The sequence below is a fragment of the Microchirus variegatus genome (assembly GCF_963457635.1).
Source record: "Microchirus variegatus genome assembly, chromosome: 17".
NCBI classification, from domain to species: domain Eukaryota; kingdom Metazoa; phylum Chordata; class Actinopteri; order Pleuronectiformes; family Soleidae; genus Microchirus; species Microchirus variegatus.
The window spans coordinates 2796984-2815453 of NC_139818.1; the positions used below are offsets into that span (position 1 = coordinate 2796984).

An 18470-nucleotide genomic window follows, 5' to 3' on the forward strand; every position below is an offset into this window, starting at 1 on the left:
GTTGCACATATATGTTAGTTATGGAGGTCTACTTACATATATTAAGTTGTTTTTATGGTCAAAATCCTCCTAGTTGATGTAAACAAACCGATTGAAATCTGTCCTTTTCGAAGCGCTTGTCAGTCGCGCTATTTTTAGCCATAAATCTCGCCCGAGAAGACAGAGTGTGTTGTGATTGGCCAGCCAGCGTAGAGCCTTCCCACCTGTGTTGTGATTGGCCAGGTATCTGGAAGTGACGTAATCTATCACGTCAGCTCTCAGAAGCACAGCTCCCTCTCTGGAACGGTGGATGCACTGCTACTCATTATCAAAACATTGTTTTAACAGTGTTTAAAAATAGCTTCGTCACGACTCTCCGCCACAGTCCCTTTATGACTTTAAACCGGAGTCAGACCCAGAGTCAGAAGACACTGTTGCTCGTGAAACACCTCCACAACGGACGTTATTCTTCTTCTGCGGTTCAATGTACGCAACCGGATGTGCCCGGACTAGTGCCCGGAGCAGGAGGATCTGCTGTTCAGGAGAACCGGTGTTTACATAACCGGACCGGGTTTTTTCAGAGATCTCGCTGAGCCCGAGATTACAATAAAACACAGCGTTCTCAGCAGTGGCTGAACTGTTTGTTTAGAACCTTCAGGGCTTCGTAAAACAAGGTAATGACGCAGACACAGACTAAAAAAACAGCGATAATAGGAACTTCCGGTCTAGTTCCGCTTTAAGTGAGTTTAAGTGTTTGTTTAAGTGAGTTTAAGTGTGTTTAAGTGTGTGTTTAAGTGAGTTTAAGTGTGTGTTTAAGTGAGTTTAAGTGTGTTTAAGTGTGTTTAAGTGAGTTACGTGTGTTTAGGTGAGTTTAAATGTGAGTTTAAGTGTGTGTTTAAGTGTGTGTTTAAGTGTGTGTTTAAGTGTGTTTAAATGAGTTTAAGTGTGTTTACGTGTGTTTACGTGTATTTAAGTGAGTTTAAGTGTTTAAGTGTGATTAAGCATGTTTAAATGTGTGTTTGTGAGTTTAAATGTGTGTTTAAGTGAGTTTACGTGTGTTTAAGTGTGATTAAGCATGTTTAAATGTGTGTTTAAGTGAGTTTAAATGTGTGTTTAAATGTGTGTTTAAGTGCTTCCAGTTTAGTCCTATACTGCACCTCCATTAGTATTCTCTAATTCTTACACACAGATGCTGAAAAATCTGTAGACACACACACACACACACACAGTTGTCTTCCCTCGTGTCCCCTAATCTCAGCAGCTTTGGCTTTAATTGCACACGGATTCTACGTCCTGTGTAGCATATGCGTGTTTAATAAAATGTCAAAACAATTCCTTTATTAAAAAATGAGCGTGTCAAACTGCAGGTCCTGTGGAATCCACGCGGCGACAAAACCTGCAGTAGATTCATGTTTGCAGCTCAGGACGCTGATGAAAGAGAACAACACCTGCACAATCATCCATTAGCACGAGCACAGCTGCTCATTATTAACTCTGTGGACAGAGACACATCATTACAGGAGGACGCTCACAGTCACAGTCGCCTCTTTTGTGCCACGACAAGTCTTTAATGGAACTTTTATTTACCAAATTAATTTCACATGAGCTCATAATCTGGCTCAGTGCCCAGATCAATAATCTGTGGCGCTCCCTCAGGACCTTTAGAGATGCTTTAAGACAACATGCACATTATTATTCTGTGCTTTAAACTCTGCTTTACATACACGTGCAGTCTGTACGACCCTCACAAGGTCACATCAGAGTGGTTCATTATGCTCCAGACCACCAGGGGGTGCACAAAGCAACATCGTGTACATCGTGGTTACATCAGAATATACTCTACCGTTCAAAAGTTTGAGCTCACCTGTACAATGTTTGTGTGCTTTCCATTAAAAGTCATGCTTTTATTCATCAAAATTAAAAAGAAAATAGAAATAATGATTTTTATTCCAGATAAAACTGTTTTCAGCTGTGCTAACATCATTGCACAAGGGTTTTCTAATCCTCCAATAGTCTTCTAACGCCATTAGCAAACACAATGTACCATTCGAACACTGGAAATGGGCCTCTATACACCTATGTACATATTCCATTAAAAAACAGACGTTTTTTACCACTTTAACAATGTATAGAGCAGGGGTGTCAAACGTACGGCCCGGGGGCCAGAACTGGCCTGCCAGAGGGTCCAATCCGGCCCACAGGATGATGGGAATACAATATTTTTCACTTCCAGATACCTGTGACTAAATGCTTGTGCCTTTATAGATCCAGTGTGGTGTGTAAACGGTACATTTAGGCATAATATTGTTGAAATTGCACTTATATTTCTCCATAAATTTCATTTTTTGTTAAAAAAGAAACTTCATTAGCTAAAAATTATAACTCCGATGTTGTTCATAGATTATTATGCTGTTATTTTACTTGAGATCATGTTGTGCTGTATGTGGCCCTTGAAGAACAATGAGTGCATTTATGATTCATTTAATATTATATTCATTGAAAAAAAGTGTTTTTCCTTCAAAAATAAGGACATTTTCTATAAGTGAGCCCAAACGTATATATTATTTGTTATTATTATACAGGTTTTACACGACCTCAGTTTGACTTCATCCTTGGTCTCGTCACAGAAATCTCCGCTCTTTCATTTCATTTCACAGTTGTTGTTTCTTTGTGAAACTAAACAACAAGAGAATCCTCTTCCTGTTTAATCCTGTAGTTTACAAACTTAACCAGATTTTCCAGCTGCAGACGAGGCAATAAAACTAAGCCTCTGTTTTTTCTCTGTATCTGATTTCCCTATTCACTGTTTCCCATGACCCCCGCACGCCCACCCCACCCTCACACAGAGTCCCTGTACGGCCACTGCCACACACACACACACACACTCATGAATCCATACTTTCGATTGGTTGTTCAACAGCTCGTATTGATCTCAGTTGCTCTTATGTGTCTTCAAAGAAAATAGAGTTAACCGACCGCAGACTGAGTCTTTCTCTAAATGAAGGATCGTTCAGTTCAGTCGTCGGGTAGATCCTCCGTACGGAGACGACGCCTTCTGAGAATTCTGGTGGAATAGGCAGCAAAATGTTTTCATTTAGAAGATTATGTCTGGAAAAACGTGTGTGAAAAGGAAAATGACCCAAAAAAAATTGACAAAAACAATCAACCTGAATCTTATTTACACTCAGTTTATTTCTAACCTTAATTGGAAGCTATTTCTGATGCACTTTTAAAGGGATACTTCACCGATTTGTATATATATATAAATACTACTGCTATTCTAGCAATACAAAGCCACATTCAAATCGGTGAATTATCCCCTTAAGGTAAATATCAAAATAACATGTAAAAACTAGATGCACTTGGCAGCTCAGCCAACCACAAAACAGCGATAAAAATAGTGATAGCATCTACGGATCACGCCCAAAATTTAATCACTTGTTCCTGGTCTCACTGCGGACATTTCCTGAAAATTTCATCCAAATCCGTCTGCGACTTTTTGAGTTATGTTGCCAACAGACAGACAAACTCCGGCGGAAACATACACGTCCTGGCGGAGGTCAGAGATTAATAAAATCATAGATTTTATCGTTTATGTCTTGACTTTGTATGAAAGGTCAAGTCGGGTCAACAACGAAGATATAAAAGCACTGTAAATCATGATTTTTAACAAGTAAAAACAGTTAAATGTTATTGAAAAGTAGTCAAATCTGTGCAAATAAAATATACAAATGAATTAATCATGTCAAAGAAAAGGCCAGAGAGAAGAGAGGGGCGTCGAAAAATCCATTTCAAATCTTCAGTAGTGTGTTCAGATTCACTAAAAGTGTAAATCCTCACACAATTATTATTCTGCGTGACTTCCAACACTCTTTAATTTATTTTCACGTACGAAATGTAAAAATGACATCAACTTAAACTTAAAGATGATGAATGTGTTGTTTTTCCTTATTTATACTCTAGATTGTTATTGTCAGTTACACTTTAATTTATTACCCTCATAAACCTCTGCATATCTTTACAATAAACGACTGCTTGTCTTGTGCAAAGGATTGTGGGTAATTACTGTATACACAATAATGTAAGCATCCTTTAAAGCTCACATGGAGTGGTCCTGTTGCACATATATGTTAGTTATGGAGGTCTACTTACATACATTAACTTGTTTTTATGCTCAAAAACCTCCTAGTTGCTGTAAACGAGCCAATAGAAATCCTCTTTTCTGACGCTGTTTCCCAACTGCGATATTTCAGACATAAATCTCTCCAAGAAGACAGACTGTGTTGTGATTGGCCAGCCAGCGTAGAGCCTTCCCAACTGTCTTGTGATTGGCCAGTATATTCAGCACACCCGCTCTCAGAAGCGCAGCTCCCCCCTCTGGTACGGTGGATGCACTGCTCCTCATTATCAAAACATTGTTTTAACAGTGTTTAAAAATAGCTTCTTCACGACTCCCCGCTGCAGTCCCTTTGACGACCTTTGACCCGGAGTCTGAAGACACTGTCGCTCGTGAAACACCTCCACAACGGACGTTATTCTTCTTCTGCGGTTCAATGTACGCAACCGGATGTGCCCGGACTAGTGCCCGGAGCAGGAGGATCTGCTGTTCAGGAGAACCGCTGTTTACGTAACCGGACCGGGTTTTTTCAGAGATTACAATAAAATACAGCGTTCTCAGCAGTGGCTGAACTGTTTGTTTAGAACCTTCAGGGCTTCTTAAACAAGGTAATGACGCAGATACACACTAAAAAAACAGCGTTAATTGGAACTTCCGGTCTAGGTCCGCTTTAAAATTCAGCTGTTTCTTTGCTTGATTTTAAAAAACACCCTTCATTTTCCCTTTATCTCACTCTCTCACACACACATACATGAAAACACACTCCTGCACGTGTGCAAAAAATAAAAAAAAGAAGAAGAAAAAATTAGTGAGTCCTGTGGGACTGCTCAGTAATCCAGGTCACATGATTGACTATCATCGTAATTGTTCCTCGGAGAAACATTTTCCTTCCGCAGAGACAGAGGAGGAGAGCAACCTCCACAGTTTAGAGAGGAGATGAGTGTGTTTTACATCGTTTATGTTTCCCTGCATCAACACACGATTCAAACCATCGCTCACGTTTTTTTTCCCCGTCCCCCCGTTTTTTTCCAACCGTTCCCGCGTTCTTCATTTTCACCTCGTTTTTTAAATCACGTGGAAAAAAGTGAGAGGAAGACTTGATTATTTTGCGGTAAACACGACGACGCTCTCATTCTGCGGCTGAGCGACTGAAGGCTTTTAGTCACATCGTCCTGCCTGAGAGCTTCTTCACACACTGGATTAAACGCTGCCTTCTTCGCTCTATTTTTTGCCCTCAAGCTCAAACAAAGCACAGCAGAAACGGTCAGGAATAAGAACAAGAGCGAGAAACAATATAAAAGCACTGATACTGAGAGAGGAAACTGCAGTCAGAGCCACGCGGTGTAACTGACTGACGGAGGGGGGGTTTGAAGTAATTGATGATTCGCTGTCAGACGTCGTCGATATCCTTGAGGATGAGTCCATAAAATCAAGTACGACGTCCCAGAGTGAAGCCACTGGCCTTTAATAGAGTGGGAGCAAAGCTGCCTTTTAATATAAATGACGTACTGTATCTTTATTTAAAGGTGCATTATGTAATAAATCATAAAATCCTCCTAATATGTCACAGAGACTCAGGAATAATGTTCATATAACAAACTGAACTCACCAACAACAACAGTACAGACAAAATATTTGCATTAAAATAAATATTTTGCAGACTGCAAATCATGTTTATGTTTTGAAATCATGTTTTTGGCGTCATGTGGCGCCACCTACCGCCGTCTACCGATCATTGCAGTCAGTAGAGTCTCAGCTGCCGAGCAACCACGGGTTGCCAGTTACGTCAGAAAATGAAGCCTAAAAGACCTCTGTGTTTTGAATTTGAATGTCGTAACTGTTTTTGGCCACATTCTTACATATGGCGCCTTTAAGCTCTTTTTATCGAGCGCTGCGGGTTATTCGCAGGACTCTTGTCTAGGGATGTGAATCTTTGAGTGACTCACGATTCGATTCAACTGATTCTCGATTCAAAAATGTATACAACGCATAGTGAGTTAAGGCAAATTATGGCATCAAAACAATACAGTTTGTATAAGATAATGTGATCACACAAAGGCAAACTTGACAAAAGTTAACATTTATTCATTCAAAACAAATCAATCAACAAAACTTACTTAGTGTACAACAAAAATAACTTTAGCAAAAAAAGCTTAACCTAAAAGCTTAAGCTAGCTGCCTTTTTCTCCCAGAAGTTACAAAAATAAACTGTACACAAATAACAAAAACTGGTGTTTTTTCAAAATAGAAATTTTTTATTTTTTTCAAAAATCGATTTTTGAAGTTTGTGAATCGATTCAGAATCCTGGATGATTAAAATCACAATTCATATGTGAATAGATTTTTTTCCCACCCCTACTCACGGCTGCCTGAGAGTCAAAAAACGATAATAACTCATGTCTACATACAAAGGGATTATTATAATTGTTATTATTGTTATTATTATAATATACCACGTCATTACAAAGGCTGTGATTAACTATTTTATTTTGTTAAAATCCTCCCAGTGAGAAGCTTAATCTTTAAAGAGCTAGTAAAGCAAAATCAGAGTGTTTCCTCTTCCACGCATTATTTATTTAAAAAAAACATGAAAATAATGTGGAGTAAATTATTATAAAATAAGGACTGAAAACTGTTTCTCTGATAATTTAACGTCTACTTTAATGATAAAAAAAACCCTCAGTGAGGCGCCTGCTCTTACACGACTGTCAAAGACGATTTTTTTCTTAAAAATGTGACAGAAAAAGCTCTGGCACTTTATTTAAAGTTATTATTATTAATAAATAAAACATGAGGAAATGAAGTAGAGAAGAAGAAGAAGAGAAAGAGGGCTTTCTCCTGCTGTGAGGCTGCAGTACCACTGATAGAGGCAGAGGGCGACGAAGAGTAAACCTTCTATACGTGAGCTTTTCTCAATAAGTGGTTTGATACTGGAGCGTTTACACCAACAAACTCACTTCATTTAAAAAACAGCTCAGTATATGTGTTTAAAAACCTGTTTTTTAAGTCTGGACTATGTCGTAACGCTCATCATTTCCTCTCTCTTCCTCTCAGGTGCCAACGCCTCTGCTCCTGACCAGCTGAGTTTAGCGCTGGCGTGGAACAGAGTGGACATCGCTCGCAGTCAGATCTTCATCTATGGACAACAGTGGCCGGTAAGAACCAGGACTGCAGCAGAAACACCTGAATAATCCTCTTTTCACCTCCCTGTGGTCTGATCTGGTCTGATCTGATCTGATCTGGTCTGATCTGATCTGATCTGATCTGATCTGATCTGATCTGATCTGGTCTGATCTGATCTGATCTGGTCTGATCTAATCTGATCTGATCTGGTCTGATCTAATCTGATCTGATCTGATCTGGTCTGATCTGATCTCATCTGATCTGATCTGATCTGATCTGATCTCATCTCATCTGTTTCTGTTCCCACGTGCCTCAGGTGGGTTCTCTGGAGCAGGCGATGCTCGATGCCTTAGTTCTGGACCGCGTGGACTTTGTGAAGCTGCTGATCGAAAACGGCGTCAGTATGCACCGTTTCCTCACTCTCTCCAGACTGGAGGAGCTCTACAACACGGTAATAACAGCTGACGCCACCAGGGGAAGCACATGGTCTGTTGTGGATGATGTGACGCTCTAAATGCAGTGTTGATTCAAAGTTTGCTTCACAATACGATGGAGTTTACATCCAAAATGAATGCACAGATGTGAAATTCACATATAGTTTACACATAATTTACTAAATGTACCTCATGCAATGACTTAATAACCATTGGAGTAATGACGCAGAGTCATGGACGAGACCCAGACTCCGCTGGTTCATGAAGGATGAAAAACTCATCATCATCTCTGTGTTCAAACACCTGGAGCTCTGTAATAGTAGATTTTAAAAAAAGAAGTTTGGAATAAAGTCAGTGAGGAAGTCAATCTATCGCCACTCATGAATGTAGATCAGGAGCGTTTATTTCCATCAAAATGTATCACAAATTTGCTGTCGATGGCATAAAATTTTCGCTAGAGAAAAACGATAATAAGGCACAAACATGACATTGTGGATCAGTCGTTCTCTGTAAACTCTGTAAATGTCTCTTCTGTGCTGAAGAAAATAACGTTTTTAACGTGTCTGACAGCACACGTGTGTCTGTTTGTCTGTACGTGGAAGAAAAACCATGAAAACCATGAACTACCACTAGAGGGAGCTCCAGGGTGTCAGAGATTGAGAACCTGCAATGTAAATAAATAGTAGCAGTAGCTGCTGATACACGGTCATGATTGTTTGCTGCTTTTCATCTATTATTGTAGTAATATTTGGTTTTTCCTCAAATTTTTCCACTAATCACATTTTCAGTCGTGTGATTTGTTGAATCTTACGCACAATCACTCATTCACATTCTACGGCTTAATCCTCCACATCTGACATAGGGTGAAAGGTGGAGGAAAGACCTGGACTGATCCGGGACCGTGCCTATTTTCCCCGGGTCCTATGTTCCCCGGGTCCTATGTTCCCCGCTTTGTATGTGACCGGGGAACATAGGACCCTTTCTCTAACCCTAACCCTAACCCTACCCTTTTTCAAAAAAGGGTCCTATGTTCCCCTGTCACATACAAAGTGGGGAACATAGGACCTTTTTTGGAAAAACGGGGAACATAGGACCCGGGGAACATAGGTACGACCCCGACTGATTCTATCGACCTAATCCAGGGGTCTGCAATCCAGGGGTCCCCTCTTCACCCAAATAAAATTAATCTGGAGCCGCAAAACCTATTTGATCCTAAGAATGAAGATAAAATAATTTTTTTTACACATATATACTCTATTGAGCTGCAACTAATGATTATTTTCGTAATCGATTAATCTGTTGATTATTTTCTCGATTAATCAATTAATCGTTTGGTCCATAAAATGTCAGAAAATGTTAAAAAAAAAGGTTGATCAGTGTTTGTCAAAGCTGGAAATGATGATGTTCTTGAACGTCTTGTTTTGTTCACAAACCAAAATGATTCAGTTTTAATGATTTATTTGTTTATGTGGAGCAAAGAAACCAAGAAAATATTCACATTTAAGAAGCTGAAACAATCAGAAATCTTGTTTAAATCATGAAAAAAGCTTCAAACCGATTATCGATTATCAAAATAGTTGGCGAATATTAATTTAATAATCGATTCATTGATTCATCGTTTCAGCTCTAAAACTGTATTTAAAGAACCACAGTTTGTCGCACGTCGATACCCAACCTTTAAAGTGTAGAAAAACGACAAATAAAGCTATTTTTTATAGTATTTTAATAGCTTTTGGGGGAGGTTTTTCAACTGGATGTGACGGATAAAACATCAAAACATGTTTTATTTACGCCTTCTTGACAAAAAAGTGTGAAAACAGCTATAGCCACATGAGGCTCTAGAGCCGCAGGTTTTAGACCCCTGACCTAATCCAACCTTAAGCACATTTACCTTTTATTTATAGACAAACTTTTTTCCACGTCCCTCGAGCGTAAAAAACTTTGATGTGAATGTTTTTTGTAGATTTCTCTTTGTTGAGGCTTAAACACTGAAGCCATGCGCGGATAAAAACCCACGTCTTTTGTGTGGTAAACGACGCCGAGGTTAAACGAGTTCCCGCGATTACACAAGATCCCATTTGTATGCGGCGTGTAGGCCTCGTCCCGACATCTGTGCCTCTTTGTTTGATCTCAAAAAAGACTTAGCATGCAAATGAAAGCAGAAAAGCCCTCCTACAGTACAGTCTCCATAATGATATTCAAATGTGTTTTGTCCTCCAACAGAGACACGGACCATCCAACACGCTGTACCACCTCGTTAGAGATGTGAAAAAGGTATGAGCCTCACTGCGTCCATACATCTGTACGGGAATGTCGGCTTGAATGTGTATATTTAAGAGAGATCATCTTTGACCACATAGCGTTTTTTTTTTCAGTTGCTTCCTCTTCTTTGGGCAGCGTGTTGTTGTTGTCGTCACGCCGTTTTTTTGCTTCGACTCTTTTTGTTTCGTAGCCCTAGTTGCTGCCGTCGATCGGCAAGTAGAGGCAAAGCTTTTCTCTTTGAGCCGGAGCTGCTGCAGTGGCTGATGTAGAGCTATGCACGACTCATCACTCTCATGACTCCTCAGCAGTTTTCACTCTGCTCCTCTTTGACGAGATCGCGCACAAGCGCAGCTCGAGCTGGAGAAATTTAAACAGCAGTTGACGCTCAGAGACGCTCGAGCTCACCGTGCTGACATTACAGGAGAAGAAATACAGAAATAATGCATTGAAACACACCTGAAAAGAATAAATAATAGACTAGAATAACAGTGTTGTTGTCTTTCAGTCGCTTTTCGCCGCCTTTGAGTCCAAAGAAATCAACTTTGTGTATTTATTAGTGCTGGGAACTACAGTAACACACGTTAGCGCACGTTAACGCATGACGCGTTTCCATGACGACTGACCGGAAAAAGACGTGCGTGACGTCATGTTTACGTGCCGCGACACCGGAGTCCAGGCACCGTTTACCAGTTGGCTCCGTTAGCTGCATTAGCTTGTTTAGCGCCACCTACCTGTGTACTGCGTATGTCCGCCTCTGTTTTTAAAGTTTAGTGTTATGCTGGTTATTAGCGCTAACCGAGCTAATGCAGCTAACGGAGCTAACTGGTAAATGGTGCCTGGACTCCGGTGTCGCGGCACGTAAACATGACGTCACGTGCGTCTTCTTCCATTCTGTCGTCATGGTAACACGTCATGCATTTACGTTGGCGCCGTTAACCGCCAGAACTAAGAAATCAACTCTGTGTATTTATTATCAGAATTTTATTATTAACGTCAACGTTAGCGCACACCGAGTTTCCATGACGACTAACCGGAAAAAGACGCACGTGACGTCACGTTTACGTGCCGCGACACCGGAGTCCAGGCACCGTTTACCAGTTAGCTCCGTTAGCTGCATTAGCTCGTTTAGCGCCGGTTAGCGCTAATAACCAGCGTACCTGTGTACTGCGTATGTGTGCCTCTGTTTTTAAAGTTCAACGTTACTCTAGACTCATTTTAACAATCCGGAATCACGTAAACATGACGTCAAGCGTGTCTTTTTCCGGTCAGTCTTCATCGAAACTCGGTGTGCGCTAACGTTGACACCGTTAACCACCAGCACTTATCAAATCACACCAGAAAATACTAAATAATAGACTAGAATAACAGTGTTGTTGTTATGAATTTGAGTCCAAATAAATCAACTTTGTGTATTTATTAGTGCTGGGCATTAGATTAATGCATGACGCGTTTCCATGACGACTGACCGGAAAAAGAAGTGCGTGATGTCATGTTAGCTCCGTTGGCTGCATTAGCCCCTTTTGCACCGGTTTGCGCCACATACAGTGGAACTGGAGCGGTCTGTTTATTAAAGGAAAGGAGCAGCGCTAACAAATAACCAGTGTACTGCATATGTGTGCCTCTGTTTTTAAAGTTCAGCGTTACTTTAGAGACTCATTTTAACAATCGCAAGTCACGTAAAAATGTTAGTTGTCATGGAAATGCGTCATGCGTTAACGTTAATCGCCAGCACTCATCAAAACACACCAGAAAATACTAAATAATAGACTAGATTAACAGTGTTGTTGTCTTTCAGTTGGTTTTCGGCGCCTTTGAGTCCAAAGAAATCAACTTTGTGTATTTATTATCAGTATTTTATTATTATTAGGTTAACACATAATGTGTTTCCATGACGACTGACCGGAAAAAGACGCACGTGTCGTCACAGGCATGGAGTCCAGGCACCGTTTACCAGTTAGCTCCTTTAGCTGCATTAGCTCGCTTAGCGCAGGTTAGCGCCACCTACAGTGGAAATGGAGCAGTCTGTTTATTAAAGGAAAAAAGAGCAGCGCTAACAAATAACGTTAGCGTACCTGTGTACTGCGTATGTGTGCCTCTGTTTTTAAAGTTCAGCGTTACTTTAGCGACTCATTTTAACAATCGGGGGTCACGTAAACATGACGTCACACACGTCTTTTTCCGGTCAGTCGTCATGGAAACGCGTCATGCGTTAACGACGCCATTAACCGCCGTTAACAAGCTAACACACCCATCGCTAGTATTTATACTATATTATTTATTTATTTATTTATTTACCACACACTCCCAACAGCGTCTCGATGACTTCGGCAGCGATTTACATTCGCAACGATGTCTGCACACCAGTTAGCGCTAATCCCACTGTCGAGAGCTGATTGCGAGGTCAACGTCACCACGGTTAAAACAAAGAAGCGTCCGCGCATTAAAGTGCTGATTAGAGTCATGCCGTTAAATCCTCACCGCTGTGATCGGCCCTCGTTTAACTCTTTAATCTGACTCTGGTGTCATTTTATAAACATGCAAACATGCTTACATGCTCACACAGTGCATGGCCTCACACGTCACCGTCTGTGTGTGAGTAGCTGCCGTAGTGTAGTTTAATGTCTGTGTGTCGTGATAGCGATGATGCTAATTAGTGCTAAGTGCTGTCGCTCAGGTTTGGTCACCGTGTCATCACTGGGTTTATTTTTATTTCCTTCATTTTCTGTGCGTTTTCACGTAGTTCTCTGCAGATTATTACAGCTGCGAGGGCTGGCGGAGGCTGCTCGCAGCTTTAATCTGAGACGATCGTTAGCCTGAGACTGAAAAACACTGTGGAAACAGAATACGTCATTCAATGCAGGTTTTGAAGCAATGCACCTTGGGAGTAGAAGCTGCGTGATTTAAGGACGACAGCCAGTAACGTTGACACTTTTGTGCAACTTTTAGTGACTTTTGTTGTCATTTATGTTATTATTTTGCCTCTGTTTGGTCATCTGAAAACAGGCCTTTTCAGTCAAATCTATCAGACCTGACTGAGGGAGCGTTTGTGTGTATACAGCAGCAGAGCAGGGGCAGGCGGGTAGCCTACGAACTGCTGAATGACAGTAGAATCCAACTCCCTGAACCTCTTTTGTTGTGGTTTATGTTTTCTGTCACACGGTGACTTTGTTCGCAGTCGTCTCGCTTTACTCGCGCAAAGTTGTTGTTGTTGCCTCTGGAATTTTGGTTTGCAGCTGTGGTTAAAAACAAAAGATACAAGACAGAAGATCAAATATTACAAGCAAGCTGACAAAATCCAGCCCCAGGAAGTGTTTGTTGAACTAAAAGTGTCACGGAGGATTCGGCTGATTGATTAAGTGCGTTCATTTCACTCAGAACTGAAGAAAACTCGTAGCAGGAAGCGGCGACAGAGGACGGTTGCTGCTGAAAAACGTCGACCTTGTCTTCCTCACTCATCACTAATCGTCTGCTCCACATTTCTGACATAGACGGCTTCTGTATTCCAATTATCTTTGTGACTGTGTGAATAACACAGGACACGGTGTCCAAACTCTTTGTACCTAAAAGTTACGTACAAATGCACTGTTTTGTAATAATTTAACTTTCATTGTCACAATTATCATTTTAATAAATGGCATTGTAATGAAGTCTAAGCCACACAGGAGTAAAACTATTTAAATAATATGCCTTTCTTTCAAATCTAGAGTCAGATATCGTAGTAGGAGATGAATGCATGAATCCGAGTTTCTGTCCCAGTCCGTCCCTGTCCATCAATAATACATTATATAACCGAAGCTACAGGCCGGACAAAACCTGACCGAGGGCCTAATTGGCCCGCAGGCTGGACTTTGGACATGCCTGTGTTACCATGTACCCTAATCCGGGACCCGTAAAATAAAACCTTTAGTGTTTTGTCGACATTAAAAGCTCTTTGCAGAAAGTACAGTCTCTGCAGTCTGTGTGACATGAGACTTAAACACTGCTGTACAGAGAAGGTTTGTTTCTACTTTAAAGTTACGTACTACAGCTTTTAAATGTAACTCGTAGCTTTCGTAGCATTTGAAAGAGAAGCTGCATCTGTGTGTTCAGTCAGTCAGTGAAGCTCAGCTTCCTCTGAAAATGTCAAAGTCAAATATGGACTGTGTTGTATTTACATTTCGATACTAAACGTGCGCTAGTTTGTGCAGAATCAGCTGTTTATCACAGATTACGTGATTTCCGTATTCCCATAGCAGCATCTGCATTAAAAGCTCAGCTTCAACTGTCACTTCCAGGGAAGCTCGGCTTCTCTGGGAGTCAGTGGAACAGTGGGCGGACGCTGGGCTTCTGCGATATGATTAGAGGAAATGTCAGTTTTTTTGATTGACAGCGTTGCATAAATATAGCGGCGCGTTTCCTGCCTCAGTCCTGTGTGGATTCTGTGAGCAGCTGCTCGTTTGTACGTCGATAAACTGTGAATAAAAAGACTTTTCTAGCATTTCAGTTTGACATAATTATCTCTTTCTAGTTAATAAATAACAAAGTTTCAAAGACTGTGGTAAGGATGAGGATTTTCCCGACGCTCCCATGCGACTGCAGCGAGGCGGTGCAGATGTCAGCAGGGCAGATGTTAAAAGACATGTCGGCTAATTGGTCCATTTGAAGGTAGCAGTGGGGGTCAGGATAATGACTGAAGGTCTGATACTGAGGAGGAGGAGGAGCGAGTGTTGACACGGTTTCAGTCTTCACATAAACAGACTTTCATCCCATTAATGATCCTCCCCTTCAGCGTTAATAGTTGTCTGTCCTGTGTGTGTGTGTGTGTGTGTGTGTGTATTTCCATGCTATCCCCCCCTCTCTTCTTCTTCCATGCTAATTAGTCATTCATGCTCTCACTCTCTTTTCCCGTCTTCACGAGTTCCTTAAACCCCGCTGAGAAGATGTCGTCACGTATCACCTAAATGCAAACGAGGACGAATCACTTGTAGTTTTTGACGTGTTTTTGATTTAACTTTAAATAAATACGTTCTCTATGGAGCCCCCGAAGTGACATGAGAAAAAAAAAAAAACTGACGGAATTATTTTTTTTTTAAATCTCGAGTTTCCCAAAAAATAAAAAGCAATTTTGAAAAAAAAAGTTTGAATTTTTTTATCGAGTTTCCCTAAAAAAATTATAAAAAAAAAAAAATAATAATTTTTTTTTTCTAATTTTTTTCAAAAAACAAAACAAAAAAAATATTTTCCAGACATTTGAAACTTGAGATCTCGAGTTTCCAGGAAATTATGACAAAATAATTTTGGGGAATTTTTTTGATGATGAAAAAAAAACATTTTTCAATTTTTTGGGGGGGAAACGTGAGATCTCGACTTTGAAACTCAAGATTAAAAAAAAATTTGGGGGTAATTTTTTTTTTTTCTCATGTCACTTCAGGGCCTCCGTAGTTCTCTGAAAACCTGAGGCTTTTTTATATTCACTCCTAATCGTCTGCTTTTTTATGGTGTGATTTTTTGCTGTAATCGTCATACATTAAAGTCTGAGTGCGCTATCGACTCGTTGCTGAAGCTGGAAGAGAGAGCATTGCTGTTTGTGTGCATCTCATTTCCCTCTCTGCTCTTGCTTATCGTGCGGTTTTACTCACTGACACTGTGTGTTTCTTCCAAGCGAGAATATCCAGGGTTCAGTTGGATCTACTTCAAGGTGAATCCGATAATCACGTTTTTCTTTTATAGCCAAAAAGAGTTTTGATATGGATTTTGTAGTTTGAGAGTGTCTGACTGTGAGATGATTCCCTCTTCTTTACCTGCCTTTATTTACCCAGCAGCTGTTTTTTTCTTTAACCGTGTCTGCTTTTGTAGGGAAATCTGCCGCCGGACTATCGCATTAGTCTCATCGACATTGGCCTGGTCATTGAATACCTCATGGGCGGAGCTTATCGATGTAACTACACCAGAAAGAGATTCAGAACTCTGTACCACAATCTGTTTGGACCCAAGAGGGTAAGTGGACCGTGATTCTCAACCTTCGTATTCCGACAAAGTCTGAGGAGTTTAAAACGACCACCGTGTTCACGAGAATAGATAAGGATTTAGAGACATGAACGCTCACAACACAACAAATGAAATCAACAACTTAAAGGGATAGTTCGGAATTTTGGACGTAAGACCTATTTTCTAACTCTGTCGGTGTGATGGAGATGTCTGCAGACGTTTTCAAGAAATTTCATTCAGTTCTTCTAGTTGCCGAGTTCGCTGGTGCTATGGCTAGCGCAAGTCAATGATACATGTTAGCATGGCATTAGAAACACTCATACTGACTCCACAGTGCACCCGAGGCAAATCAATTGTAACGGCAGACTATTGATGTACATATCTGTGTTGATAGAATGTTTGAAATAAAACCAACCTTGCAATTTGAAGGATTTATGTCTCAGCAGCAGCAGCAGCGCGTCATACTTCCTGTTAGGCTATGGCAGCAGCGCGTCATACTTCCTGTTAGGCTATGGCAGCGGCGCGTCATACTTCCTGTTAGGCTATGGCAGCGGCGCGTCATACTTCCTGTTAGGCTATGGCAGCGGCGGACTGATTCCGCTGCTGCTGAGAAAGTAGTCCCTCAAAAATTCATGCGATGCGACGTTAGTTTTGTTTCAAATATTATTCTATCAACACAGATACATCGATAGTCTGCTGTTACAATTGATTTGCCTCGGTTTCACTGTGGAGTCGGTATGAGTGTTTCTAATGCCATGCTAACCTGTACCATTGACTTGCGCTAGCCATAGCACCAGCCAACTCAGGAACTAGAAGAACTGAATGAAATTTCTTGAAAACGTCTCCAGACGTCTCCATCACAACGTCTGAGTTGGTAAATAGGTCTTATGTCCAAAATTCCGAACAATCCCTTTAAAGAGGGTGAATTCCACTGTTTAAGAGCTGCAGGTGAAGGTACGCTGTCCTCTGAGGTTGTGTTAAGCATAAATAAGCATTAATATATCTATACTATAGTTATATCCATCTATACTGTAGTAGTTTATACAGTGATACAGTGATTTAGATGTGAAAGAATGAACAGAGCGTGTGTGAAAACACTGCAGTGTGTTTTTAAAATGATGTAGTTTGAGTTTTGGGAGCACAGATAACTGTTGTTTTTATCGATTTTACTTCAGACTTCTCTTTACTTAGAAAACACTCCACTAAAATTACCTGGAGTGAAAAGTTCTGTGGACGACGTGAAGCCCCAAATAAATAAATTCATCTTCATTCATAGACTTTTTTTATTATTATTATTATTTGTTGATATTAGCAGATATAATCTTGGTTTACAAATTGCTTCACGGCTACAGAATAAATATGAAGTATACGAAGCAGCTGAAGGAGAATTTTCACATCACTAGAAACGGCTCAATAACAGTTTATCTTCTTTAAAATGACCGAGCACATTTGCTCAGATGCTGTTAATAATTATATAACATTATTATTCATTGAAACACAAACACACACACACACACACACACACACGTGTTCATGTTACAGTGATTCCACTCACTGCCACAGGTGTGATGAAAACACACACAAACACAGCTGTGTGTGTGTGTGTGTGTGTGTGTGTGTGTGTGGAACATCACATTTCAGCCTCATGGTTCTTAAGTGTGTGTGTGCGTGCGTGCGTGTGTGTGTGTGTGTTTATCTCACTGTGCGTCTGCCATGGAAGCAACAACGCAGCTGGAAAGACGTAGATTACAAAAAACCAGAGGCTGAACAAAGAGCAGAAGAGAGAGCGAGAGCTCCAATTTAACTGTGATTTTCCTGATGAAATGACTCACACACGCACACACACAGACACACACAGACACACACACTCAGGGTAACACACGTTAGCCAAGAATAAAGCCTTGAAATAGATGCAGAAATCTAAATCCCCACAGGAGACCTGGGCTATTTTTACCAACACCGATGATGGCTCATGAACTCATGAATGCATAATTTACACACACACACACACACACGCTCTTCACTCTACATGTACATTAATGTACAGAATGCAAACATGCAGGAACTTGTGCTGTATATATATATATATATATATGATGATGATGATGATGATCTGTCAATCACACCAGCACACACTCCTGTCTCTCAGTCTTCACTGTGTCACCTGTGACAGGATTTATTGGCAGAAATTGAAAAATACACGACTCTGTGTTTGCAGCGAGTGGAAAAGGTTCGGTTTGGTACAGGATTGTAGGGATTTATTGTTTGTGTTTCCATGAGGAATAGAAACAAAATAAGCTCTAACTGTGTCACTTTTCTGCACCAGACTGAAACAGTAGAACAGTCAACTGAATCACGAGTATTCAGATCCTCTCTAGTGACTCTTTACCAAATATGGGGCCAATTCCTATCTTAACCCTCAATCTTAACTGGCCTCAAAACCAAGTGTTGAGGGTTAAACACTGCTAAATCACCAGTGGCTGATCCATGAATATAACATGTTCTTTGTCTAAAATAAATCATTGCTCTAAAAAAAAAAACTAAAACAAAATGAACTAGAAAAGCACCCTGCTGGCGCGCCTGGGTCA

The 18470-nt window shown here is 40.6% G+C and overlaps 1 protein-coding gene across 1 annotated transcript in view; it reads left to right on the plus strand.

Annotated features, from left to right (window-relative positions):
- The window catches only part of trpm3 (transient receptor potential cation channel, subfamily M, member 3), a gene marked incomplete at both ends in the record, with an annotated part of 212875 nt that overhangs the window by 156387 nt on the left and 38018 nt on the right, over nt 1–18470 (plus strand). Inside the window, 5 exons of the mRNA XM_083904273.1 lie at nt 7151–7251; nt 7536–7670; nt 9877–9927; nt 15557–15592; nt 15751–15891. Coding sequence (XP_083760399.1) covers nt 7151–7251; nt 7536–7670; nt 9877–9927; nt 15557–15592; nt 15751–15891 — 464 coding nt within the window. The remainder of the gene's footprint in view (nt 1–7150; nt 7252–7535; nt 7671–9876; nt 9928–15556; nt 15593–15750; nt 15892–18470) is intronic.